The sequence below is a fragment of the Kogia breviceps genome, chromosome 4, assembly GCF_026419965.1.
Source record: "Kogia breviceps isolate mKogBre1 chromosome 4, mKogBre1 haplotype 1, whole genome shotgun sequence".
Classification (NCBI taxonomy): domain Eukaryota; kingdom Metazoa; phylum Chordata; class Mammalia; order Artiodactyla; family Physeteridae; genus Kogia; species Kogia breviceps.
In genome coordinates this window covers 150,482,769-150,510,573 of record NC_081313.1, presented here as the reverse complement: position 1 = coordinate 150,510,573, position 27,805 = coordinate 150,482,769, and the positions used below count along the sequence as shown (strand labels likewise).

The following is a 27,805-nucleotide window of genomic DNA, read 5'->3' as shown; positions in this document are numbered from 1 at the left end:
TTCTCTTTTGCCTAGATTCTGAACAAGTCTCTGAGAATAAGAGAAATTAGGCAAAGAAAAACCTATCGACAGCTTAATGATGATTATTACTTCTTTGCCTTGTTCTCTTATGATGCACGTTTTGGTTTACTACGTTTCCTTACTTGTGATAGGAGCCAATATTCTCTTCCTCTGGTGATCTAGGGAGACGAATGAGAAAGGGAAGGTGCAGACAGGAGGGAGATGTTGATGGTTCTGTTAATGAGACACATTTAAATTTAACAGTGGCCTGAAGAATGTTAATCACTTTGGGATAGCCCTTGGTACAACATCTGAGGTCATTACATCTTAAACTTTATCCTTAAACTATTTGTTCCTTAAACTTTATCTTAAACTACATGTTCACTTTATCCAGGGTGATCAGGCATGAAGATGTCTGCTTTATTCTCTCTCAAATCACCCAGTACAGTGTTGGACCAAAAATTTATACTTAATTAGTTTTACTGACATACACACTGGCCATCATTCTAGCTGGCCTGGGCAGCTTCTTCTTGACAAGGGCTCCTCTTTCAGGCATCAAGCAAGCTGAGGAACTCTATGCTCTTTCCCAAGTCATTTCCTTGCCTCACACCCTGAGGTAATTACCATACAGAATTTTGTGTTTATGTGGTAGCTAGTCACCAAATGTGGTCACCCAATGAACCATGCCCCCTGGTATTAATGCCCTTCTATAATCTTCTCCCCTTGAATCTGGGCCAAAGCTGTGAATCATTTTTGATCAATAATATTCAGCAGAATTAATGTTGTGACTTTCAAAACTGAGTTATAAGATTTGCCACTTCTACCTAGGTCTCTCAGAATGCTTGCTCTAGGGACACTCCCTCTCAGAAACCAGCCACCTTTCTGTGAGAAGCCCAAGCCACACAGAAGCCCAACCATGCTCCCACCTGGCAGTCATCAACAATGGCCCGCCATCTTGGGTATCAAGCCCAGTCATGCCTTTAGCCCCAGCTGCCACTTGAACGCAAACATATTAGACACTCTAAGTAAGAATTGCCCAGCTGAGCCCAAACGTGGAACCAAGACAGATGTTAAAAACTTGTTTGTTTGTGGTACGCGGGCCTCTCACTGTTGTGGCCTCTCCCGTTGCGGAGCACAGGCTCCGGATGCACAGGCTCAGTGGCCATGGCTCACGGGCCCAGCCGCTCTGCGGCATGTGGGATCTTCCCGGACTGGGGCACGAACCCATGTCCCCTGCATCAGCAGGCGGATTCTCAACCACTGCGCCACCAGGGAAGCCCTAACTTGTTTTTTAAGCCAGTAAATTTGGGGGAGAGTTGTTACACAGTAGTGAATAATGTGGACCATGAACAACAAAATGGAGTTACTTATGTCAAAGGTATCTAAAATGGAGCCAGGAGGCCACTAAGGAAGTAGAACTTACACACATCCACCCCCGATGCAATATAAACTTTTGACACAGCCAACCTGAGACCATCTGGAACGTTTTTTTTTAATGGAACTTGTTTTCTTTTCTCCCTCGAGACCACAGCTTAGCAACCAATCTGCTGTCCCCAAGCGACTGGATGCCACCAATCGTAGTTCTCTAAAAATAACGTGTATATAATGCTACTGGGATGTTTTTGTCTGTTGCTTTTATAAACCCTAGCCATTTTTTATTTCCCTCAGAACATATCTGAGTGGCTGCTAGAATCTGTGCCTCTCAAGTTGCAATTCTTAGGACCTCAAACAAACTTTTTTCTTATTTGCAGTCTTCTGCATTTCGGGGGTTAACAATAACTAAAATACCATCTCATCCAATCACTTGCTGTTTTTATGATCTTCACCACATATACATATCACTTAATAAACTTAATTTTGCAAAAAATGATATACCACATGTAGTTTCCTATGACTTTAGAATTCAACATGTTTTACAATTCATCAAAGTTTTGTATATAGCTTTGGTTCATCAATTTTCATTGCTGTTTACTGTGTTAATATTCTAAAGTGTATCCATTCTCCTACTAACGGACATTCAGACTACTTCCAAATATTTTCTATTATGATCAGTATAAATGTCTTTACACATAATTCTTGGTGCTCATCTGCAAACATTTATCTAGCATGTATAGGTGCCTGTGTATTACAACAAGCAGGTGTTCAACTTTGCAAGATGTCATGACCTGTATCAATTTACACTCCCAGTAGTAGAGTATGAATGCCAGTTATTCTACATACACTCCAAAACTCAGTATTGTCATACATCTTATATTTGCTCATGTGTACTTTAAAATCATGCCTGTGGTCCTAATTTACATTTTTAAACTAATTAAGTTAAGCATCTTTTCATGTTTTTGGAAATTTGTATTTCCTCTTCTGTGAAATAAGTAGCCATGTATTCAGATCACTTTTTTCTATTAAGTTTTTCTTTTTAATTGATCCATACAAATTAGTCAAAATTTCCAGAAAACATATTGGGCATGCTGTGGAAAGATTTCCTTCTGTTTTGTGTCTTGATTTTTCATATCCTTTTTGGTATATTTTGATAAGCATAAGTTCCTTATTTCAATGTGGGCAAATAATATAAATATTTTATATAGCTTATTTGTATCCTGTTTAAAAAATCCTTCCCTATCTTGAGGTCATAAAGTTATTCCTTACATATTCTTCCAAAATCATATAACTCTTGATATGGTGAGGGTAGGCATCCTTTTTTTTTTGTATGTGCATGAACCATTTCTGCTTCTTAGAACCATTATTGGGTAGTTCATTCTTTCTCCATACTCATCATGTCATGAATACTTCTTTTTATCATTTTTTTAGCAGGTTTTTTGTTAAATACTTTTTTATCTGGTTAGAAAGTTCCTTTCTACTGCTGCTTGGCTAAAAGTTTTTATCATGAGTAGGTACTGCGTATTTTGGGTTTTTTCCTACATGTATTGAGATGAACATATGGACTTCTGTTAATATTAAGGTAGTGCACAGCATCTGTAAGTTTCCTAATGTTAAAATAACCCATGCATTCCCATGAAAAAGCTGTATTTATCATGTGTTATCTATGTTTCGGTACTTTGGTTTACATTTGCTAATGCTTTGTTTAGGATTTTTACATTTCTGTTGATAGATGATACCAGCCTGCAATTTTTCTGTCTTGTATTTTCCTTGTCTGATTTTGGTACTGGGTTATATTAGAATCATCATGCTTATAGATTATCTCCTCTGAAAGATCCTGCAAAAGACTTAATCTGTTACATTCAAGTTTGATAGACCTTGCCTTAAAAATAACTAGGCTTAATATTTTGTGTGACTTTTAGATTTAATTTTTTGATGATTTTAGGACTATTGATACTTAGGGAATGCTATTATCTGAAAGTTTGTGTCCCCTCAAAATTCATGTTGAAATTCAACCCCAAAGATGATGGTATTAGGAAGTGGGGCATTGGGTGATGATGATCATGAGGGTACCTCCCTCATGAATAGATCAATGACCTTATAAAAGAGGCCCCTGACAGCTCCCTCACCATGTGAGGACACAGTGAGAAGTCACCAGAAATGAACCAGGAAGAGGGTTAACCACAATACAGCTATGCTGGTGCCTTGATCTTGGACTTCCCAGCCATAATTGTGAGAAATAAATTTCTGTTGTTTATAAGCTACCCAGTCTGTGGTATTTTGGTATAGCACTCCAAACTAAGATTGGGAAGTTATGTGTTTCCTAGGAATTTTCCTTAGGTAATTAGAGAATTTTAAAGAATGGTTGTTGGGAAAGAGACGTTGCAGGTAGAGTACTAAATGACCCAGAAGAGTTTGTTCCTCACAAGTCTGAAACAATGAGACTGATTAGTCCCAGGAGGCAAAGCTGAATTCACTGATTTTTGCTTTGCTTAATCTCCACCCCAAATAATAACATTTTGGAGTTTTTGTCTTGTTTTGTTTTAGCACCTTGGCAAATAGAAACTAACAGTTTTTTAAATGAAATGAGTATTCCTGTCCTTAACTGCTTGTCTACTCCTGATAAAACTGGCAAAACTGGATGTTAACCTCTGAACTTCTGTGAAGCTCAACAATTTTAGTATGACTTGTTTTTAGCTTGCTCAGATTATTGTTAACATTTTAGAAATGCTTTACTGGGATAACTTGTTAAAGGGCATAGCCCATTTCTTGGAGGAGAAACCATCTGAACTTAGAGCCTGAATTTTTGTCTAGTGGCCCTCAGAGTGTGCGAGGGAGAGAGCATCATCTGATGGAGGTGAAGGTAGAATGTAAGAGTGAAAGTTATCTTGTTCACTTGACCTCCTAGGAGGACAACCCAAGTTCCATGTTGTTCCTGGGCCTTACTGGTGGCTGGTAACCAGAGAACTCAAGGAAGCAGGCACAACCTGGGGGCCAAGAGTCATACTCCCTATGGCTACATTGCAAGATGATTTTTAAAAACATTTATCAGTAAATTAACTTGCAAAAGCAGTAGTTATCTAAACAACCTCTAATTCTCAGCTTAACACAGCAAAGGTAATCACCTTTTGAGAAAAACAAGTGAAATACCATGCCTTCTGTGATTTGAAATGATGTGACTTTAGATCTGATTCAGAGTTTGGAATAGTTGGGGAGAAAACTCACAGGACTTACACCTGCAGTTTACAGCGTGATTTTATTTTCAGGTGAATGGCTTAGGAAGCAGGGGAGAAATAACTCAAAAGTTTTAACAACCACCAAGTACAGAAGTTGCTTTTAAACTCTTACAAAATAAATTTTTGTGACAGTGAGGTAGCTCCAGGTCACCTGCTTACACTTCCTCTCCAATACATTCTTCTTAGTACAACTGGCTTGCATAACACTCAAATTGCAGTTTCAAAAAAATAGAATCCTAGATTAATCTGAAGTCTGGATTTTATGGCTGCACTTTTCCATAAATCAACATGCTTCCCAGTGATGCCTGTGAAAGCTGGTGGCTGTTATCATACATCACTAGAAAGAAAATAAAATACTAACCTTTTGATCTGACAAATTTTCTATTTTATAGTCAGTAATAACTTAAGAATATATGAAAAAACATCTTATAGAAGCTTTCCTAATATTCCTAAGGTTATCTTGCATCATAAAGTCTCTGATGTTTGATGAGGTCTAAATTCTGAAGTTTAATGCACAATTAACTAATCTTCATGATTTTCTCCCCAAGATGAATTCTTTGATATTTCATGTGGAATTAACTTCAGTTGGAAGGTTTTTTCCCATGCATTTAACTTATAGTTTTTCTCCAGTATGAGTCCTCTGATGATTTGTAAGGGATGAGCTCTGACTGAAAGCTTTCCCACATTCTTTACATTTATAAGGCTTTTCTCCTGTATGAATTCTCATATGTGTCATAAGGGATGAACTCTGTCTAAAGGCTTTACCACATACTTTACAGTTATATGGTTTCTCTCCAGTATGAATTCTCTGATGCTGAATGAGAGCTGAGCTTTGGTTGAAGGCTTTTTCACAGTCATTACATTTATAAGGTTTCTCTCCAGTATGAATTTTTCGATGAGTATTAACTGCTGAGTGGGAACTGAAGGCTTTTCCACATTCCTTACAGTTATATGGTTTCTCTCCAGTATGGATTCTGTTGTGTATATTAAGCCGTGAAATCCAGGAGAAAGCTTTCCCACATTCATTACACTTGTAAGGTTTTTCTCCAGTATGAATTCTTTGATGTTGTATAAGAGCTGAACTTTGGCTGAAAGCTTTCCCACATTCTTTACAGGCATAAGGTTTCTCACCAGTGTGAATTCTCTGATGTATAATAAGAGCTGAGTGGTAACTAAATACTTTTCCACACTCATTACAATTAAAGGGTTTCTCTCCAGTATGAATTCTATGGTGTCTACTTAGCCGCGATATTGAAGTAAAGGCTTTCCCACACTGACTACATTCATACGGTTTCTCTCCAGTATGAATTCTATGATGCTGAATAAGAGATGAGCACTGGCTAAAGGCTCTCCCACATTCATTACACTTATAGGGCTTTTCTCCAGTATGAATTCGCTGGTGATTATTAAGGGATGAACTACCTTTAAATGTTTTTCCACATTCATTACATTTATAGGGTCTCTCTCCAGTATGCATTCTTTGATGTCCAATGAGAGATGTAGTGAAACTGAAGGCTTTTCCACATTCACTACATATATAAGGCTTCTCTCCAGTATGAACTCTCAGGTGCTGAGTTAGAGATGAGCTTTGGCTAAAAGCTTTCCTACATTCCTTACATTTATAGAGCTTCTCTCCAGTATGGATTCTCTGATGTTTACTCAGAGAAGAACTGTGGAGGAAGATTTTTCCGCAGACACTACACTTGTAACACTTACGCACTGTGTTGATTCCCAGCTGTTTAAATAGAATTGAATACTGCTGTGAACAGGGTTTCCTTCCTCTGGAAACAATTCTGGGTTTTCTAATAAGTGATAAATTTAGATCAAGATTTTTCCCAAGGTCAATACCTGTAAAGCTCTTCTCCTTCATACAAGTTTTCTTGATGGTAACTAAGACTTCCCTCAAAGGTCTGTTCTTTTTGCCTTGCTGATTCTCTAGTTTTTCCTCATTTATGTAGATTTCTTCCAACTTGAAGTCAAAAGGACCATCACCTATGAGTTGATTCATTACTTCCTGATTTTCTTCTTCAGAAACTGTGGTTTCAAACAAGCTCTCCCATCCTAAAATAAATGAAACATGTAAGTCTCTCTTGCACTGAGAATAAAGAAAAATGACATCAACATATACAAGCATGGCTAACAAATGTATCCTGGGAGTCCTTAGAAAAGGATGAAAGAAGAAGAGCAAGAGAAAAAAGCAGGATGGAAGATGTGCCTGGGTAGGAAAGGGTCTGAAGAAACCTATGTGTGGGCAGGCTGAGGAACTGAGAGGGCAGCTCTTCCAGTAGAGCCAGGCCTGATCTAGTAACACAGCAGAGGTCAGCAGGGTATACAGCATTTCTGTGTACTGCAGGTTGTATTGTTATTCAGCTTCATCTTCCAGGTCAGCTACCAGTGTACTCAAGCCAAATCCAAGAGAAAACTGCAGAGGGGCTATAAACAAAAAGTGGAAGAAGCGCTGCCCTTAAAAGGCTCTTTGAAACACCAGACCTCAGCTATTGAAGTTCTGGGACTCATTTGAATGCTATGCATAATGTTGTAATGAACTTCACTGACTCACTCAGACAATATCTACTGAGTATCCACTATGTATTACCATGCAAAGGTCAAGACTCAGGGTTATGGGGAACATGCCAGATAAGAGTCAAATTTTCACAAGGTTTACATTCTAGTAGCCAACGCTGACAATAACCAAGTAACCAAATAAAGTATTGGGAGTAATGAGAACTGTAAGAAAATAAACAAAAACAAGGCAATGTGTAGTATGAGTGAACAACCTGATATTTTAAACTGTGTGATGAGGAAATAAAATTAAACATGAGATCTAAATAGCACACAAGAGCTGGCCATGAAAAAAACGTGGGTATAAAGATGATTCCACCTAGAAAAAAGAGCCATTATAAAGGCACTAAGGCAGGAGTAAGTTTTGTGTGTTTACAGATAAAGAACCAGTGTGGCCTAGGCAAGAGGGAACTGGGGGAAAGTGCTTCAATGGGAGGAAATGAGGTGGGCAGGGGCCACATCATGTGGCATCTTGTAAGATATAGGAATGTGTTTGGAATTTCTTCTAAGGATCACTGGGGGATGGTTGTGTGACAAATGGGATGTAATTAGGGGCAGAGGAAAACAGAACAACGACAGGTATAGAGCAGCCAATTAGGAGGCTGCCACAGTCTTCCCGGAGGAAGGTGATGGCAGTCTGCACTGGCATGATGGCAGAATCAGGCACACTGAGATATTTTAAAGGCAGAGATGACAAGTATGTTCACCTGTGAATAGGGGGTACGGAATAAGTGAGAAGATTCAAGAATGATGACACCTAGCTTTTGGCTTGGGGAACCCAATGGAGATGGGTGCCATACAGGAAATACTGGGAGAAGACTAGATTTTTGAAAATGATTTTCTGTCTACCTTTTTGATCACTTAGGATACAGTGCAAGAAATGGGATCACTGATTCAAAAGGAATGAATGTACCTTATGAAAGAGCTTTCATTTTCTTAACTAAAAAGGAAATATATAATCATTGTAAGAAAAATTAAGAACTACAGAAAACTATAAAAATGAAAATACAGTTCACCCATAAACACATCATGCAAATATAATCACTGCTATATGTGGAATTCAGCTCACCAAAATTTTTCTGTATATAAAGAAAACATTTTTACTTAAAAAATTAAAGTGGTTAAAACTTCCCCCTCCCCCACTTCACTTAAAAAAAAATCATGAACTCTCTCCATGTCCATAAATGTAGGCTGACATCATCATTTTGATGGCTGCATAATATTCCAGTACATGAATATACCATATTTAATAAATCTCCTTTGGTGTCATTTAGCTTTAGTTACTCCTAGTAATGCCTCATGTTATAAGAAACATTCTTTTACACTATCTTTGCAACGTTGCACAATTATGGAATTATTTTCTTAAGATAAATTTCTAAGCCTGGGATTGATTTTAATAAAGCCAGAAAGACTTCCAATCAAAATCCCACTAAAGATATTGCTTCTTGCTCAGAACAGTAGCAAAACACTGGATGTGTAGTTCTTAACCTTTGGTAATATTCCCTATTAAAAAGAAAAATGGTATCTCATTGCTTTAGTTTGCATTTCATTGATTTATAATGAAGTTGAATAGTTTTTCAAGAAATCTTTTTAATCATAATGCTCATGCCTTTATGCTATAATTATTCAGACCTTCTTCCCCTTATATTTACTTTTGTATTCCATAGTCATGACAGCAATATTAATAGGGAAAAATGGGAAACTAAATTTCCAAAAGGAAGATTGTTTAATAAAATATGGCTTAACAATACACTAGAGTTCTTTCAATGAAGTAGACCTCTATTCAATGATGGCTAAATAATTGAATGACATTCATAATTAAAAACAAACTCAAGAACAATATGTATAATCAATCTGTTTCTCTGCATGCGTGTCTTTCTCTCTCATGTACAAACACACTCAAACAAATATCCACAGTCTGAAAAGATAAATAGTAAAATATTAACAATGGCTCAGCACAGTTGGTAAAATGTCAAGTGAATCTCCTTTTTTTTGCTCCTCTGTCTTTTATTTTTTTACAATACCATGCACACCTTTAACAAATTTAAAATAATTAATTTTTTTTAATGCTTGCAAAAGAAGAACACAGTCAATTTGAAAGTAACGATTTCTTTGCCAACTAGCAAGCTCACAGCCAAATTTGAAACTCATCCTTCACTACCATCCTGGTTCTTACAACAGACACATTTATTTTCTACAGTTCTGATTGAATTTCTATTTTATTATATTGTTATTCTTACAGTCAGGCTTCTCCAATTTTCCATGGAATATGGCAGAATATATTTTAGTATGTGGTAGAAAAAAGATCCCTGAACTGAAAAAAGACTTGGGTCTTCAAAGCAAAGGGCCCCGTGAATGCCAAATAAGATTAAAAACAAAAACAAAAAAGTCAAACCTCCTTGATATAACTTAATGAAACTTCTGAATTCCAAAGACAAAGAGGATATCTTATAATATTCTAGATAGAAGACAAAAAAGGGGGAAAAGGTTTTCTACACAAGAAATAGAGGGGAAAAAACTCCAGAGGACTTTTAATCAACAATACTCAGTGCACCAACACAGTGGAGCAAAGTCTGAACAATTCTTGGGAATAAAAACTGATGCCAGAATTCTAGATCCCAAACATAATTCCCACAGGAGAGGTAAAAGAATTGATAATAGACATGCACAAATATAGCACATGCGAATCTTTCTGAAAACATTATGCAGTAAATACTCTAGTCAAACCAAAGGAAAAAAATCTGAAGACAGAGTTCATGAATAGAAACACAGACTGAACTGACACAGAAAGGCTATCTCTTGCTATCAAGTGAAATAAATTCTGGACAAGCAGCAAAACTCAAAAAGTGAGCCATCCTCTGGTGTCAGAAACAAGGACAAAATTCAAAGTAGAACAGAAAGCAAGAGCTTATGATTCAGCAACCCACAGGGATTTTAGAGATTGAGAGATATGTCCTAGAAGCCAGGGTCTGGAACATATTAGTTTAAATTTTTTCACACAAAAGAATTAGGAAAAAGGCATGTTGAACATCTGCAAACCTTCTGCCTGAATTCAGTAATTGTTACCACTTTGCTAACCTTGCTTTCTCTCTTTTGCATAGTACAAAATATACATGCATTTTTTTGTTTTGTTTTTTCTTCTTTTGTATTTTTTTTAGCTGAAACGTGTAAAAAGTTGCAGATAAGTCAAAGCAAAAACCCAAGATGGGACAATGAGAAATGCATTGTAGTGATAAAAGGTTTGTTCAGACCATAAAAAGAAAATAATTTAAGAAAATAATCAATCCAGTAAAAGCAAGAAAAAAGGGGGGAGATATGAAACACAAACCTTTACACATTACATATTGCATTACATATTCTGCATTCAAATTACAAAGGACATATGACAAAAATGCAACCCATATTGGAAGAATTCAACTCTCCCTCTGAACCTGCTGTACCAGGTACTCAAAAAGGTCAAGTGAGGATATGCCCTTCACAGCATTTCTCACCTGGCCTGGCACATCAAGGAGGGCCTTCATCAATATCTCCTGAGTGCAGCCTCCTCACTGATCAGCAAAGCCCAAGCAGTCAGAAAATGCTATACCCATTTCCCAATTACTGTCACTCACCTAGAAATGTGCTTTGAGAAACTCCATTTTCCACCATCCAGGGGTCTTCCCCTTGCTCTAACTGGAGGATAACTTTTGGTTTGGAAAACAGAATCCCTGTTCATGAGCAAGAAAGAGAATGAATCCATGGTGCAGACATGAGTGGCCAGTCTGACACTCAGATCCAGCCCCTGAGTCTGGGGCAGAGGGACAGTTGAGAGGAAAGAGATTTGTTCTGAGAAGGGCTTAAAATTGGGCTCTCAGATGATGGCCAGGAGGTGGTCTCAGGAAGAAAGTTAGGGTTCTGGCTGTGCACTCCTCTAAGCTGGAACCTCCTGTGAGACCCAGAGGGACAGAGTTCAGGGGGCAGAAGACAGGAAAAGCACAGAGAGGATGCCCATCACCAATTCTACCAAGCCGAGACTTGTCCCGGCGGCCAAGGGCAATAGCAACCACTACTTTCTGAGTCCACCTGTGGGTTGAGCCTGGCCATGCCCTCCAAGTGTCCTCCTTGGAGAGGGCACCAAGGTGCTCCCCCAGCAGATTCTACATCACAAGGAAAGGTCCTTACCCAGCGAGAACAGAGTGCTGTAGTTCTCCAGCATCACCTCCTGGTACAAGGTTCTCTGCGCAGAGTCCAGATGCAACCACTCATCTCGGCTGAAGAACACAGCCACATCCCTGAATGTCACAGACTCCTGTAACAGAAACCCATTCTTGCTCACCCTCTGTGGGATGACCGGGCAGCAACACTGCCGCCACTCTAGGTTCTGAGAATTTCAGGTTGAATACTTCCTGACCACCCCTCAATTACTGATCACATATACATTTGTCACCTACCTACTGTCAGTGAAGCACTGTGTCCCCAGAAAAATGAAACATAGCAGCCAAACAAGGTAAAGCACTTGAAATAATTAAATAAAATCAGAATGATGGCAACACTGGACTCTAGACATGAACATGTGCAATCACCTAGACCAAACTCATTTTACAGGAGAGACATAAGAATTGGGTTTTAGAAGGTTTTAGAGCCTCCAGTACACTCACTCAAGGAGGAATAGGTGTGCTTGGATTCTGTCATCACCGTGGGCCATCTGTGTCCTGGGCGAGAGGACACTGACTGACAGTCACAGTAAGGGAGACTCAGAGAATGCCGCAGGCATGGCTTTCCCAGGAGCGGACCCAGCGTGGTGAGCTGCACAGTCTTTGAAGAGCCAGGTGAGAAGGCTGCAGTTGGGACTCTCTCTCCCCACCCCAGAAGTCTTTGTTCTACCTCTCTCTGATACCAAGCAGGACCCTGTGGGGCCCTCCTGTATTCAAAGAGCCTTTCCATGTTCCCCATTTCTTGTTTGTAGGAAAAGGGCTTCAGCTTCCTAGACCTTCCTGAACACCAAAGAGCATATTCAAACAGTCGCTAATCAGGGAAGTGAGAGAATGCAAAAACAAAGGAACAGACAAACAAAGGAAACTGTTTCTGTTGTCAAGAAACAACAGTGCAGCCAAAAAGCAGGGTCCTGGTTCCTGCTCAGGGGACATACATAACAATATATCTTTGAGTTCTTCTGCAGGAACTAAGGCCCCCATCCAGATAGAGAATGTTACTTAAGGCTGAGTGCAAGAGTCCTGGAATACTGCCCTGTTACCTCACCACCAACCAATCAGAAGAAAGTCACACACTCTGCAGCCCTCACCCCAAATTTTCCCTAAAAAAACATATCCCCAAAAACAGGGAGTTCAAGTTTTTTTTAACACAAGCCATCCGTTCTCCGTGCTGGCCCTGCAATAAACCTCTTCCACTCCAAACTCTGACGTTTTGGTTAGTTTTGCCTCACTATGCATCAGGGACATGAACTTGCTTCACTGCATCACAAGTCACCTCTTTTAAAGTAGTGGCCCCTTTCTTTTACTATTAGGAATCTTTTTTTTTTTAAAGCAAATTAGGAATAAGCAAAAGAAAAAGGGATGTTAATCTAACTTTCTACCACTAGAAACAAGGTTTATTAACTTCTTGCTGTATGTCCTTTAAGACTTTTACATGATAATATGGTTCTAAGTTTAAACAAAAATAAAATGTTACACAGGTAACTTTATCCAACAACATTTTTTATTTGCTGCCCAGCATCTCACTGTATAGATTACTTATAGATTATTAGATGGTTTACTTAACTAATCTACTGGTGGGCATTTAGGTCGTTTCCATTTTTGTAACCCTAAAAATTCTGGATTGAGCATCGCTGCACATCACAAAAAAGTGTGCAAAGCCTATTTCCTTAGGACACATTTCTAGAGGCAGAAATACTTCCACACCTTCTCTTTATCCCCAAAACCCAGAAAGGAGATCACAAGGCCAGGGATGTTCTCTGACTGATAAGGGCAAAAACAAATTAAAACTACGAGGCTGTTGGAAATAAGTGAGAAGACTCCCACCCCAATCTCCATTTTCTTTCTGAATTTCTTTCTTCGTTCTTACCAAATGTATGTAAATCTTTTTAATAGCTACATAAACAATCTGTCAGTTTCACAACTCAGGACTGTTTCCTCAAGGACCTGGTAACCATTTCTTTGAATGAGCCAACATTCCCAGTTCCTGGGAGGAGATGGGCCTAACTTGTCACCTGACAAATTTCCAAATTGCAAAATTGGGTTATAGCACTTAGCTATATAAGAGTGAGTTTTCGGTCTTTGCACCTCTTTAGTGGATTGCCTGTGATGCACATTACATTCTGGCTTAATGTGTTTATTCAATAACAAAAGTGTTTTCTTTCTCTTCTACCTTTGTGGAAAGGTTTCCTGGGTTGGGAAGAGATTATGTTTTTAATTATAGTTCCCCAAGTGAAAGGGCAAAGAAGGGAAAAAAATCACTGTGAACCGGATGCTTCCCACCTCAGGGAAGGCTCACTTCCCTAATCTGTCCCTGCGAACCACTGCCCAAACTGCAACTTCTTTTCCTTTCACCATCTGTACGAGCCTAAACCTGCTTGCATGTGCAAAATCGCACAATAGGAGGGAGTATCCCTGACCACACCTGCTGACTCAGAGGTCTTCTTTGTAGGATCTTCTTAGAAAATCACCTGGACCCTTACCAGGTATTACTGGAGTAGACTGGTTCTTAATACCTTGAGGATAGAGACCTTCCTCTTCGATTTCCTAGCATTATGGAAAGATCTGACTCCCCCATGTCTCTGCCCTCCCCAAGACAAAACAGACCTGGATCCCACACAAAGCTCTGGGTGTGGCACTGGCATGGGGCCTGTGGGCCCATTCATTTCTTAGTCAACAAGCACTAACTGTTACGTAGAAAATTCAAAATGAGACTGGCCCTGTAGCAAGGGAAACACCTTCTTTCTGAAGTTCCTCAACTACCAGGCCTTCTGGTCCCTCAATGGGCTTCATTACTTAGAAAAGCTCAACAGTGGATGAAGCACATTTCCCACCTCTGAACCCAGAAGGCAGTTCAAGAAAGAAGCCTTCACATACCAGAGGCTGGGCTGGCAGCAATCTTGTGGCCATGTCTCCCTCCTGCCTGCTCCTCTTGGAGAACGCACCTGAAACGGAGAAAGAAACTGTGAGCTCTCTCCATCCTGTCTGCACTCCCGTCCTCATCAGGGTTAGACTAGGTTAAGAACCACACACTGAGTACCCTGCAGAAGGAAACCAGAAGGAACCTGGAAGCCCAGGCATTCCTGAGTGGGAGGGGCCCTGTGCTTGACCACCAAAACCAGGAGTGGGCAGTAACAAGACTGCCAGTCACTGGGCCTGCTACCTTTCAGCCAGTGGTTTATGAATAAAGAGGAATCAAACTAAGGGCCATCTAACATGCATTAACAGTGTAAAGGGCAGTCACACTGGGCTCATGGAAATGTTTAATCATTGAGAAATGACATAAATATTCCACACACCTGCATTTAGGTACGTTGAGCTATAGTAATTATGATATAATAATTCTTCAAAAGTCATTTTAAGAATTGGTGTCCTTTTCAGAAATAGTCAACCAAAAATTACTTGTGTTTTTGGAAATTGTGTTTCCTTTCGAAGAAAGAGTTATCAAAGCTCCTTAAACGTAAAAGGAAACATTACCTATCCACCTTCCCTACTCCCACACGCCCAAAAATACAAGACTTAGAAGAAATAGCTTCGTTGGCTAGAAATGAATTTAAAATTTAGAGAAAAGGGAAGTAACTTTGCAAACGGACAAAATTACTCTAAACAAAAAAGAAAACAGTTAAATCACTTAGGATTCACTCTAGGAGAACAATGTCAAAAAAACAAGGTTGGCAAAAACGGATAAACATAAAGTTTAAACTCTAGGGGAGAAAAAGACCAACCAACGGAAAAAGCCGAAAACCGCCCCAGGGTTCACGAACCCTGAAACAAGGCACAGCTTGCTGCAATCTCTTCTCGAGGGCCGTTTCTCCAGGAGCCTTGCCCCAGGCACAGGCCTCGCTGTCGGGCGGGGAGACCTCCCCGGGCAACGCCCCCTCCACTGGCCGCATTCACCTGCCAAGGCCGCCTGGCACGCCCAGAGGTGGGACTCGCGCCGCGGCTAACCTTCTGTCCTGGCCCCGCCGTAGGAGGCGCACACACTGGGCCCACTCTCACCGGCAGTCTGTACCTGGGCTCGCCGGGACGGGGACTCGAAGCGGCGGCCCTTACGGCAGGCAAGGGGAACACCTAGCGCAGGGATGTTTGTTGTCGCCGCCACCGCCGCCGCCAGGCCGCCGGACAAAAATGCGCGTGCGCAAAGGAGAACGGCAGCTCTTTTCCTTTCGAACTATACTTCCCAGACGTCTGCACTCTACGGCACTCTACGGGGTACGAGAAGGGCCAACGGCGGAAGGCTAGAGTCTTGCTAGAAGGCAGAGGAAGTTGAAGCCTTTGCTGTAACCACGTGTCCTCTCGCGCACCCTTTTTATTCATAATTATGAATAGTAAGAGGGAAAAATGAATATGTAATAGAAAATGTGGAAGACTAGACGTTTGCTGCTCCTTATTGGTTATTGAGAAAACTTAGAATCTATTTAACAAATTTTTGAATTTAAAAAAATTGTCTAAATTTTATAGCCTATGATAAAAGATATATTTTTTAACTGACACACTGGGTAAAAACAAAAACATAGACCTAGTATTGCCCTTTTCATGACACTCATTACTTCTTTTAAAAGGGTTCCTTTAAATTGTAAAGCTTGTCTTCCAGTATTGACTGTACTTCCCTTCTTTAACTGCATCCTCATTGTCTGGCACTGTACATACCAAATAATACGTATTCAATAAGTGTTGAATGAATGCTTTTTTAAATATCCACGATTACGGTTTACAAAAACAGACCTAAAATCAAAGGTTACCTTAAGGTAGAAGATAAAGAGATGAATTAAGATATACCCAGAAAAATAATATGAAAAAGAAATCTGGGATCACAATGTTACAAAGACAAAGATATTTCAAAGTAAAAATAGTTAAGTTGGACAAAATAGGTTGTTATGTATCGATAAAAGATAACAATACACATTACTTACCATTAGGGAAATGCAAATCAAAACCACAATGAGCTATCACTTTACACCCATTTGTTTGTTTACACCAAAACAAACAAACAAAGACAAAAAATAATACAGAAAACAACAAGTGTTGGTGAGGACTTGTGGAAATTGAATCCTTGTGAATTGCTGGTGACAATGTAAAATGGTGCAGCTGCTGTGGAAAACAGTACGGCGTGTCGACTTAAAAAAAATGCACAACGTGCAAGTTATGAGTCAAGTTTTATTTGGGGCGAAATGAGGACTATAGCCTGGGAGACAGCATTTCAGAGAGCTCTGAGAAACTGCTCCAAAGAGGTAGCGGGGGAGGTCAGTATATTTGTGATTTTGGTGAGGGAGGAGTACATGCAATCAAGCACATATTTTTTTTGCAGAAGGTTTCTGCTAGTCACAAGGAGCAATCATCACCATGAAGGTGCTTAGTGCTTTTCTAGATATGAGGAGATGCAAGAATTGGACTCATAAAATTGTCTCCTGAAAATATCTGACTATCTGAAGACCTGTTCTGCCAGTTTTTCCCAGAGCACAGAGTGCCTCATTTCTGTTCTCCACCCTGAATTCCTTTCAGGGAGTATTGAAAGTCAGCAGCTGCAGCAGCACATCTACCTTGTAGAGGTAGATGGCAAGTGCCAATGGCAAGTGCCAATTTGTAGTTGACAGGCGGTTCCTCAAAAAATTAAAAATAGAATTACCATATAATCCAGCAATTCCACTTCTAGCTATATTCCCCAAAGAACTGAAAGCAAGGACTCAAGCAGGTATTTGTACACTAATGTTCACGGCAACATTATTCACAATAGTCAAAAGGTAGAAACAACTGAAGTGTTAATGAATGGATGAATGGATAAACAAAATGTGGTCTATCCGTACAATGAAGTATTATTCAGCCATAAAATGAAGGAAAATCCAATACATGCTACAACATGGATGAATCTTGAAGACATGCAAAGTAAAATAAGGCAGACATAAAAGGACAAAAATTGTATGATTCCACCTATATGAGGTATCTAGAAGAGTCAGATTCATAGAAGGAAAGTAGAATAGTGGTTACCAATGGTTGAAGGAAGAAGGAAATGAAGATTTATTGTTTAATGGGTACAGAGTTTCAGTTTGGGATAATGAAAATTTTCTGGAGGTGACTAGTGGTGATGATTGCACAACAATGTAAATATGCTTAATGCTATTAAGCTATACACTTTAAAATGATTAAAATGGGGCTTCCCTGGTGGCACAGTGGTTGAGAGGCCGCCTGCCGATGCAGGGGACACAGGTTCATGTCCTGGTCCGGGAGGATCCCACATGCTACGGAACGGCGGGGTCCATGAGCCATGACTGCTGAGCCTGCGCCCTCAGAGCCTGTGCTCTGCAACCAGAGAGGCCACAACAGTGAGAGGCCCGTGTACCGCAAAAAAAAAAGATTAAAATGGTAAATTTTATGTTATATGTATTTTACCACAATAAAATAATAATATAAAATAAAATAACAATTATGGACCATTACTGGCAAGACAACATTGAGATTTACAAAGTAAAAACAAGGTGGCAGACTGAATACACATAACTACCTCCTTTTTTCTCTTTATATTCTTTAAAATAACAAAAACACATGTATAATTTGAAAAGTAATAAAAACCATACAACTCTAGAAAAATACCACCAGAACACCAGAAATGGATAATCTTGGAAGGCATGCAGCAGATATGTGCCCTGAGAGCCAAAGGCCATCTAACAGAGCCATATGTCTCCTTGCGTGGCCCTGCAATAAATCTTTTTCTGCTCCAAACTCTGACTTTTCTGTTTGTTTGGCACATGAGCTTGTGTTGGGTAACAAAAGTATTTACACAGATTATAGTTCCTAGAATAGCTCTGATGGAATTAATTATGAACATAATTCACTACAAAATCAACGAAAGTAAAATTTGTATGGATTACAAGAAAATGAAGTAAGTAAATTAATCAGTAAAACATTTGAGTCAAAATTAGTGTTGAGGCATATTGTGAGGGTAATTAATCATGCAATTAAAAACCAAAATGGGGCTTCCCTGATGGCGCAGTGGTTGAGAATCCGCCTGCCGATGCAGGAGACACGGGTTCGTGCCCTGGTCCGGGAAGATCCCACATGCCGTGGAGCAACTAAGCCCGTGAGCCATGGCCGCTAGGCCTGCGCGTCCGGAGCCTGTGCTCCGCAACGGGAGAGGCCACAACAGTGAGAGGCCCGCATACTGCAAAAATTTAAAAAAATAAAAAAAATAAAAAATTATATTAAAAAAAAACCAAAATGATTACAAAAGAGAGTGGCAAAGAGAATATGGTAGCAGGTTAGTGTTCTTGATTATTCAGGAGAATGACATAATTTCAGAAATAAGTTTTAAAAATCTTTAAATGTGTATGTTAAATATTCAATAGAAACCACTAGGCAAATCAATATATGACTATCTAACCAGCCACTGTGTAATCTTTTTTTTTGTAGGTTCAAATCTTACTTATTTATTTATTTTTATAATTTTTATTAGAGTATAGTTGATTTACAATGTTGTGTTGTTTCAGGTGTACAACAAAGTGAATCAGCTATACACATACATATATCCACTCTTTTTTAGATTCTTTTCCCATATAGGTCATTACAGAGTATTGATTAGGGTTACCTGCGCTATACAGTAGGTCTTCATTAGTTAACTATTTTATAAATAGTAGTGTGTATATGTCAATCCCAATCTCCCAATTTATCCATCTGGCTTTGTTTTTGCCTTTTTTTGTTTTTGTTTTTAAAAAGACTTGTTTATTTACTGGACCTGGGGCAGATTAGATACACAACCAATTTTAAATTTACATCTTTTAACTCAATTTTGAAGTGTTTTCACACATACACGCACACAAATTAGCATGCAACAGTTGTCCTAAGGTAAAACACAGTCACCATAAACTGTTGCAAGTATTTTCACCCAAGGTTGAAAAATTGTTTATCCTGAACATGAAAGCCTGTAACAGATTTAAATTAATTATATAAAACCCATTACTTGTAGTTTTCCCCTTGCAAAGATCCAAAAAATATGTACAAGTAACTAATATACATCAGTCACAACATAATCCTGGATCATCCCCACACCAAAACTAGATGCTCCTTTAATTTTGACCCATCATCACAGGCCAAGAGAAAGTCATTTTATTTTATATGAAACAAAATTCACATGTGCCAAAAAAGAAAGACCCAAGAAAAATAAAAACAAACACCCTAGTGCTGACAGTAATGTTCAGTACGCTAATTAAACAGTGGCCAAAATGCCACTGATCAAAAATAAAATAGTGGCTGTATATCACTGCAAAGAAATCCAAGATGCTTTTAACCCTTTGGCATCAAAAATCCAGATTTTTCCAATTATGTGAATGCATACCTCCTCCGTGCTAAGAGTAGAGAAAGTGGATGGGCCACCACAGAAAGAAAAAGAACTACCATTCACTGCAACACCCAGAGAATTGGCTTTAATAGCGACTTCTTACTAGGTTAGGCAGAAACCAAAAAAATGGTTATTAGCTGCTTGTGTCAACAATTTTAAGTGGAGGTGATTGCGTTCTAAGGTTGAAAGTAAAACTTTAAAGGGGAAAAGGGTTGTTGGTTTACGTCTTATCTTTAAAGCAAAAACAAGATATACAAAGTATAAAAGTATCAACCTGGTAGCATATTCTAGTCACAGAGCTCTGCCATTAGGCTGGATAGAAAATGTCAAGTTCAGATTGTTGCTTCTGATAAGGACTCGACAAAATGAATCTTTAATGACTTGAACTGCAGGGTAAGGGATCCCAAGAATGCAGTCATTTTTAGTAAAGTACTATCAGTAAAGTACAATCCTGAACAGACTGTATTTTATTATAAAAACAAAGGAAAGAAGATATAATAAGGACAATGCACCTATATTCCACTTACAGTGCTTGAATTCTGGAAGGCCCTGTATAATGGAGGAAGAATTCAAATATGAAATCATGCCAATCACATGTCAAATTTCACTATGACTTTCCTAAAAAATGTTTCTCCCCAATATATATTAATCACAAAGAAACATAAGCTGTGAATGTACAATTTAAAAAATAAAAACATAGAAACTAATGACATTATTATGACCAAGATGTTTGGTAAACAGTGAATTATGAGTTCAGGATAATCAGAAAAAGACTTTTTTTTTCTTTGCGGTACGCGGGCCTCTCACTGTTGTGGCCCCTCCCATTGCAGAGCATAGGCTCCTGACGCGCAGGCTCAGCGGTCATGGCTCACGGGCCCAGCCGCTCCGCAGCATGTGGGATCTTCCCGGACCAGGGCACGAACCCACGTCCCCTGCATCAGCAGGCGGACTCTCAACCACTGCGCCACCGGGGAAGCCCAAAAAAAGCCTTTTTAAACAACCCTCCGTACTTCAAAGAAATCTCTTCAGAAGTGGAAGGATGTGCTCTCATTCCCTCTTCTGAGAGCACCGGAATCACAAGGGGCTGCTGGACGATCATCGACAGGGGGACACTGGAGCTCACCAGGGAAGATGCCTCACATCCAAAGACAGAGGAGAGGCCATGGTGGGATGGTGGGAGGGGTGCAATCACAGTAGGGTCGAGACCCATAACTGCTGGGTGGGTGACTCACAGACTGTAGAACACCTGTACCACAGAAGTCCCTGAAATGGAGTGAAGTTTCTGAGCCCCACGTCAGGCTTCCCAACCTGGGGGTCCAGAAACGGGAGGGGGAATTCCTAAAGAATCAGACTTTGAAGGCTGCTGAGATTTGATTGCAGGACTTTGATGGGATTGGAGGTGGCAGGGACTCCACTCTTGGAGGGCACACACAGAGTAATGTGTGCATCAGGACCCAATAGGGGGAGCGGAGACCCCAGGGGAGACTGAGCCAGGCCAGCCTGCTGGTGTTGGGGGCTCTCCTGCAAAGGCGGGGTGGGGGGGAAGGTGGCTGTGGCTCACCGTGGGGAAGGGGACACTGGCAGCGGAAGTTCTGGGAAGTGCAACTTGTCATTAGCCTTCCCAGAGTCTGTCATTGGCCCCACCAAAGAGCCCAGGTGGGCTCCAGTCTTGGATTGCTCAGGCCAAACAACCAATAGGGAGGGAACCCAGCCCCACCCATCAACAGTCAAGCAGATTAAAGTTTTGGTGAGCGCTGCTCACCACCAGTCTCTCCCATCAGGAAACTTGCACAAGCCTCTTAGATAGCCTCATCCACCAGAGGGCAGACAGCAGAATCAAGAAGAACTACAATCCTGCAGACTGTGGAACAAAAACCACATTCACAGAAAGATAGACAAGATGAAAAGGCAGAGGGCTATGTACCAGATGAAGGAACAAGATGAAACCCCAGAAAAAAAACTATATGAAGTGGAGATAGGCAACTTTCCAGAAAAAGAATTCAAAATAATGACAGTGAAGATAGTCCAGGACTTCGGGAAAAGAATGGAGGCAAAGATCGAGAAGCTGCAAGAAATGTTTAACAAAGACCTAGAAGAATTAAAGAACAAACAAACAGAGATGAACAATACAATGACTGAGATGAAAACTACACTAGAAGGAATCAATAGCAGAATAACTGAGGCAAAAGAACGGATAAGTGATCTGGAAGACAAAATGGTGGAATTCACTGCTGTGGATCAGAATAAAGAAAAAAGAATGAAAAGAAACGAAGACAGCCTAAGAGACCTCTGGGACAACATTAAGCACAACATTTGCATTATAGGAGTCCCAGAAGGAGAAGAAAGAGAGATGGGACCAGAGGAAATATTTGAAGAGAATATAGTCGAAAACTTCCCTAACATGGGAAAGGAAATAGCCACCCATGTCCAGGAAATGCAGCGAGTCCCATGCAAGATAAACCCAAGGAGAAACATGCCGAGACACGTAGTAATCAAATTGGTAAAAATTAAAGACAAAGAAAAATTATTGAAAGCAGCAATGGAAAAATGGCAAATAACATACAAGGGAACTACCATAAGGTTAACACCTGATTTATCAGCAGAAATTCTATAAGCCAGAAGGGAGTGGCATGATATACTTAAAGTGATGAAAGGGAAGAACCTACAACCAAGATCACTCTACCCAGCAAGGATCTCATTCAGCTTTGATGGAGAAATCAAAAGCTTTACAAACAAGCAAAAGGTGAGAGAATTCAGCACCACAAAAGCAGCTCTACAACAAATGCTAAAGGAACTTCTCTTAGTGGGAAACACAAGAGAAGAAAAGGACCTACAAAAACAAACCCAAAACGATTAAGAAAATGGTCATAGGAACATACATATCGATAATTACCTTAAATGTGAATGGATTAAATGCTCCAACCAAAAGACACAGGCTTGCTGAATGGATACAAAAACAAGACCCATATATATGCTGTCTACAAGAGACCCACTTCAGACCTAGGGACACATACAGACTGAAAGTGAGGGGATGGAAAAAGATAATCCATGCAAATAGAAATCAAAAGAAAGCTGGAGTAGTAATACTCATATCAGATAAAATAGACTTTAAAGTAAAGAATGTTACAAGAGACAAGGAAGGACACTAAATAATGATCAAGGGATAGATCCATGAAGAAGATTTAATGATTATAAATATATATACACCCAACATAGGAGCACCTCAATACATAAGGGAACTGCTAACAGCTCTAAAAGAGGAAATTAACAGTAACACAACAATAGTGGGGGACTTTAACACCTCACTTACACCAATGGACAGATCATCCAAAGTGAAAATAAATAAGGAAACAGAAGCTTTAAATGACACAATAGACCAGATAGATTTAATTGATATTTATAGGACATTCCATCCAAAAACAGCAGATTACACTTTCTTTTCAAGTGCACATGGAACATTCTCCAGGATAGAGCCCATCTTGGGTCACAAATCAAGCCTCAGTAAATTTACGAAAATTGAAATCATATCAAGCATCTTTTCTGTTCACAAAGCTATGAGATGAGAAATCAATTACAGGGAAAAAAACGTAAAAAACACAAAAAAATGGAGGCCAAACAATACGTTATTAAATAACCAAGACATCACTGAAGAAATCAAAGAGGAAATCAAAAAATACATAGGGAAAAATGACAATGAAAACACGATGATCCAAAACCTACGGGATGCAGCAAAAACAGTTCTAAGAGGGAAGTTTATAGCTATAGAAGCCTACCTCAAGAAACAAGAAAAATCACACACAAAAAACCAATCTAACCTTACACCTAAAGGAGGTAGAGAAAGAGGAACAAACAAAACCCAAAGTTAGTAAAAAGAAAAAAATCATAAATAGCAGAGCAGAAATAAATGAAATAGAAACAAAGAAAACAATAGCAAAGATCAATAAAACTAAAAGCTGGTTCTTTGAGAAGATAAACAAAATTGATAAACCATTAGCCAGACTCATCATGAAAATGAGGGAGAGGATTCAAATCAATAAAATTAGAAATGAAAAAGGAGAAGTTACAACAGACATCGCAGAAATACAAAGCATCCTAAGAGATTACTACAAGCAACTCTATGCTAATAGAATGGACAACCTGGAAGCAATGGACAAATTCTTAGAAAGGTATAACCTTCCAAGACTGATCCAGGAAGAAATAGAAAATATAAACAGACCAATCACAAGTAACGAAATTGAAACTGGGATTAAAAATCTTCCAACAAACAAAAGTCCAGGACCAGATGGCTTCACAGGGGAATTCTATCAAACACTGAGAGAAGAGCTAACACCCATCCTTCTCAAAATCTTCCCAAAATTGCAGAGGAAGGAACACTCCCAAACTCATTCTATGAGGCTACCATCACCCTGATACCAAAACCAGACCAAGATACTACAAAAAAAGAAAATTACAGATCAATATCACTGATGAATATAGATGCAAAAATCCTCAACAAAATACTAGCAAACAGAATCCAACAACACATTAAAAGGATCATACAACATGGTCAAGTGGGATTTATCCCAGGGATGCAAGGATTCTTCAATATACACAAATCAATCAGTGTGATACACCATATTAACAAATTGAAGAAGAAAAACCATACGATAATCTCAATAGATGTAGGAAAAGCTTCTGACAAAATTCAACACCCATTTATGATAAAAACTCTCCAGAAAGTGGGCAAAGAGGGAGGCTACCTCAACATAATAAAGGCCATATACGACAAACCCACAGCAAACATTCTCAATGGTGAAAAACTGAAAGCATTTCCTCTAAGATCAGGAACAAGACAAGGATGTCCACTCTCACCACTATTATTCAACATAGTTTTGAAAGTCCTAATCATGACAGTAAAAGAAGAAAAAGAAATAAAAGGAATACAAATTGGAAAAGAAGAAGTAAAACTCTCACTGTTTGCAGATGACATGATACTATACATAGAGAATCCTAAAGATGCAACCAGAAAACTACTAGAGCTCATCAATGAATCTGGTAAAGTTGCAGGATACAAAATTAATGCACAGAAATCTTTGTCATTCCTATACACTAATGATGAAAAATATGAAAGAGAAATTAAGGAAACACTCCCATTTACCACTGCAGCCAAAAGAATAAAATACCTAAGAATAAACCTACCTAGGGAGACAAAAGACCTGTATGCAGAAAACTATAAGACACTGATGAAAGAAATTAAAGATGAAACCAACAGATGGAGAGATATACCATGTTCTTGGATTGCAAGAATCAATATTGTGAAAATGACTGTATTACCCAAAGCAATCTACAGATTCAATGCAATCCCTATCAAATTACCAATGGCATTTTTTACAGAACTAGAGCAAAAAAATCTTAAAATTTTTATGGAGACACAAAAGACGCCGAATAGCCAAAGCAGTCTTGAGGGAAAAAAACAGAGCTGGAGGAATCAGACTCCTTGACTTTAGACTATACTACAAAGCTACAGTAATCAAGACAATATGGTACTGGCACAAAAACAGAAACATAGATCAATGGAACAAGATAAAAAGTCCAGAGATAAACTCACACACCTATGGCCAACTAATCTGTGACAAAGGCGGCAAGGATATACAATGGAGAAAAGACAGTCTCTTCAATAAGTGGTGCTGGGAAAACTGGACAGCTACATGTAAAAGAATGAAATTAGAACACTCCCTAACACCATAAACAAAAATAAAGTCAAAATGGATTAGACACCTAAATGTAAGACCAGACACTACAAAACTCCTAGAGGAAAACATAGGAAGAACACTCTTTGACATAAATCACAGCAAGATCTTTTTTGATCCACCTCCTAGAGTAAGTGAAATAAAAACAAAAATAAACAAATGGGGCCAAATGAAACTTCAAAACTTTTGCACAGCAAAGGAAACCATAAACAAGATGAAAAGACAACCCTCAGAATGGGAGAAAATATTTGCAAATGAATCAATGGACAAAGGATTAATCTCCAAGGTATATAAACAGCTCATGCAGCTCAATATTAAGAAAACAAACAACCCAATCCAAAAATGGGCAGAAGACCAAAATAGACATTTCTCCAAAGAAGATATACAGATGGCCAAGAAGCACATGAAAAGCTGCTCAACATCACTAATTATTAGAGAAATGCAAATCAAAACTACAATGAGGTATCACCTCATACCAGTTAGAATGGGCATCATCAGAAAATCTACAAACAACACATGTTGGAGAGGGTGTGGAGAAAAGGGAACCCTCTTGCACTGTTGGTGGGAATGTAAATTGATACAGCCTCTATGGAGAACAGTATGGAGGTTCCTTAAAAAACTTAAAATAGAATTACCATTTGATCCAGCAATCCCAGTACTGGGCATATACCCTGAGAAAACCATAATTCAAAAAGACACATGCACCCCAATGTTCATTGCAGCACCATTTACAAAAGCCAGGTCATAGAAGCAACCTAAATGCCCATCCACAAATGAATTGATAAAGAAGTTATGGTACTTATATACAATGGAATATTACTCAGCCATAAAAAGGAACGAAATTGGGTCATTTTTTGAGATGTGAATGTATCTAGAGACTGTCATACAGAGTGAAATAAGTCAGAAAGAGAAAAACAAATATTGTATATTAATGCATGCATGTGGAACCTAGAAAAATGATACAGATGAACCAGTTTGCAGGGCAGAAATTGAGACACAGATGTAGAGAACAAACATATAGACACTAAGTGGGGAAGCCACAGTGGGGTGCAGGTGGTGGTGTGATGAATTGGGCGATTGGGATTGACATGTATACACTGATGTGTATAAAATTGATGACTAATAAGAACCTGCTGTATAAAAAAATAAATTAAATTCAAAAATTAAAAAATATATATATTAGGACACACAAACTAGCAATACATAAAAATGGTAATAATATATGATAACCATGTTGGGCTTTTCCAGAATACAGATTATTTTAACTCTAAAAATAATGTGATTCACCACATTAACAGATTAAAGAAGAAAACACACACACACACACACACACACACACACACACACACAATCTCTTCACGTAGTAGATCTGTCCCAATGACATGGAAACTAGAACAAGAGCTTCAAAGAAGAACCAAAGGACCACTCTGCTGTTTGTTCTGCCATTGATTGCTCTGTGTATTCTCTCCTGAACTTCCATGTATTCCTGTTCATGCTTTACAGCTGTCATCGCCACTGTGAGCTCATTAATCATTTCTTCTAGCTTGTTCTGGTGAGCTTCTGTTTCCATGTTTTGTCCTTTGGGCACCTCCTCAATATCAATGGTGAACATCACTATTTTTGGAGTCAAGGTGGACATCTTATTGCTGAAACAAAACTTACATGTTCCATCCATGTGAGCAGCAAATGTGTATTTCCCACTGGATTCCCAGTCTCCTTTATAAATTCCTTTATTATCAGGCCCTGTAATCTCCACATCGATGTCCAGGAAGACTCCCTTGGCTACCTCGAAGATGAGGCCCATCTTGGTGCCCGAGGTGACCCGCTCGAAGAAGCACTCCTCTGCATGTGCGTCAACACTGACGAAGTGGTCCAAGGCTTTGGCCAGGATGGTGGCTAGGAGCACCAGCAGCTCAGCAAGTGTCACCATGGTGGGGCTGGGGCCGAAACCAGGACCAGGACTGCAGCCTCCAGAGCTGCCATCACCACCGCCACTGGGGTCGTCTCAGCCACTGCCACCTCAGCCCATAAGTTTGTTTTCTACATCTGTGACTCTATTTCTGTTTCTAAATAAGTTCATTTGTAACTTTTTTTTTTAGATTCCACATATAGGCGATATCATATGATATTTGTCTTTCTCTGTCTGACTTACTTCACTCAGTATGACAATCTCTAGGTCCATCCATGTTGCTGCAAATGACATTATTTCATTCTTCTTTTTATGGCTTAGTAATATATCACATTTTCGTTATCCATTCATCTGTCAATGGACATTTAGTTTGTTTCCATGTCTTGGCTATTGTAAATAGTACTGCAATGAACATTGGGGTGCATGTATTTTATTTTATATTTTTAAAATTAATTTTCATTGGAGTATAGTTGCTT

The 27,805-nt window shown here is 39.2% G+C and overlaps 2 protein-coding genes across 8 annotated transcripts; both read right to left on the bottom strand.

The window, feature by feature from the left end:
* Positions 1 to 45: 45 nt before the first annotated feature.
* ZNF879 (zinc finger protein 879) lies at positions 46 to 15,486 on the bottom strand. 7 transcript variants are annotated; one of them, XM_067032211.1, is made up of 6 exons: positions 15,375 to 15,486; positions 14,240 to 14,307; positions 11,334 to 11,460; positions 10,784 to 10,879; positions 6,459 to 6,671; positions 46 to 234 (listed from the first exon to the last, which is right to left on the bottom strand). In XM_067032211.1, the coding sequence occupies exons 2-6, from the start codon at positions 14,270 to 14,272 to the stop codon at positions 140 to 142; spliced, it is 564 nt and encodes a 187-aa protein (XP_066888312.1). In that variant the 5' UTR covers positions 14,273 to 14,307; positions 15,375 to 15,486; the 3' UTR covers positions 46 to 139. The 7 variants fall into 7 exon arrangements, with proteins under 7 accessions (XP_066888312.1, XP_058918394.2, XP_066888306.1 ...); XM_059062411.2 differs by lacking the exon at positions 46 to 234 and having other exon boundaries at positions 4,612 to 6,671; XM_067032205.1 differs by lacking the exon at positions 46 to 234 and having other exon boundaries at positions 4,612 to 6,671; positions 15,362 to 15,468.
* Positions 15,487 to 20,683: 5,197 nt separating this feature from the next.
* LOC131755799 (transmembrane emp24 domain-containing protein 2-like) lies at positions 20,684 to 27,350 on the bottom strand. Its single transcript, XM_067032226.1, has 2 exons — positions 26,770 to 27,350; positions 20,684 to 20,714 (listed from the first exon to the last, which is right to left on the bottom strand). The coding sequence occupies exons 1-2, from the start codon at positions 27,348 to 27,350 to the stop codon at positions 20,684 to 20,686; spliced, it is 612 nt and encodes a 203-aa protein (XP_066888327.1).
* Positions 27,351 to 27,805: the final 455 nt, after the last annotated feature.

What these genes read in the sequence shown, in the direction of transcription:
- LOC131755799 (XM_067032226.1), bottom strand. Translation starts at nt 27,350, where the DNA reads ATGGTGACACTTGCTGAGCTGCTGGTGCTCCTAGCCACCATCCTGGCC. An exon ending in ATCTACTACGTGAAGAGATT is followed by an intron (nt 20,715 to 26,769) that starts GTGTGTGTGTGT and finishes CCACTTCTGAAG; the next exon opens with AGATTTCTTTGAAGTACGGA.
- ZNF879 (XM_059062411.2), bottom strand. Translation starts at nt 14,272, where the DNA reads ATGGCCACAAGATTGCTGCCAGCCCAGCCTCTG. An exon ending in CAGCACTCTGTTCTCGCTGG is followed by an intron (nt 10,880 to 11,333) that starts GTAAGGACCTTT and finishes GCTCATGAACAG; the next exon opens with GGATTCTGTTTTCCAAACCA. An exon ending in TTCTCAAAGCACATTTCTAG is followed by an intron (nt 6,672 to 10,783) that starts GTGAGTGACAGT and finishes CATTTATTTTAG; the next exon opens with GATGGGAGAGCTTGTTTGAA.